Source organism: Eucyclogobius newberryi, unplaced genomic scaffold (assembly GCF_026437365.1).
Source record: "Eucyclogobius newberryi isolate DKJ021-1_F unplaced genomic scaffold, fEucNew1.0.hap1 SCAF_3, whole genome shotgun sequence".
NCBI lineage: Eukaryota > Metazoa > Chordata > Actinopteri > Gobiiformes > Gobiidae > Eucyclogobius > Eucyclogobius newberryi.
In genome coordinates this window covers 16,904,613-16,905,158 of record NW_027315945.1, presented here as the reverse complement: position 1 = coordinate 16,905,158, position 546 = coordinate 16,904,613, and the positions used below count along the sequence as shown (strand labels likewise).

Here is a 546-nt window from a genome sequence, read left to right as displayed (position 1 = left end):
AATTCTTCATTAGGCCCGAGCGCCACAAGCTGTGCATTAAACATTAATAATGGAATGAAAGATTCCCGTCCTGCTGGAGTAATCTGTGCTCTGTCCGTCATTTTGGTGATAAGTTTGTTTGATCTTGATCCTTTGATGGAGAAGTGTTTTTTTTTTTTTGTCAAAAGGTGAAAGAACAAACATGACACTTTGTATTTCATATTGCTGGTGTACGGACAAACTACGTCACTAATCAGGTGATTCATTTGGGGCTGAACTCTTCACTGACTGATAAAAGCAGGGGCAAAGCTAGTCTCATCTCAGAGTTGAGTTCAGGCTGAATTCTGCTCTTTCCTGAGGTTTTTGATTCAACTCAAACAACAAAAATGGGTCTGGTCACCGTTTTTGCTGTTGCCTTTGCAGGTAGGAAAAAGTACCTTTTATTTGGTTAAATGTTGTCAAAGTGTGTTAAAGGTCAAAGTGTTGGGGAAAAACTAACGGTATCGTCAGGGCTGGCCCAGCCTATAAGCAAACCAATTTGAGCAGCAGTTGAGAGCCTCCAATCTG

General features: G+C 41.0%; 1 protein-coding gene across 1 annotated transcript in view; it reads left to right on the top strand.

Moving 5' to 3' along the window:
- Positions 1–365: 365 nt before the first annotated feature.
- LOC140373999 (cell adhesion molecule CEACAM6-like) overlaps positions 366–546 on the top strand; it is a 4,859-nt gene continuing 4,678 nt past the window's right edge. Inside the window, exon 1 of the mRNA XM_072460760.1 lies at positions 366–402. Within this exon, the coding sequence (XP_072316861.1) occupies positions 366–402 (37 nt within the window). The remainder of the gene's footprint in view (positions 403–546) is intronic.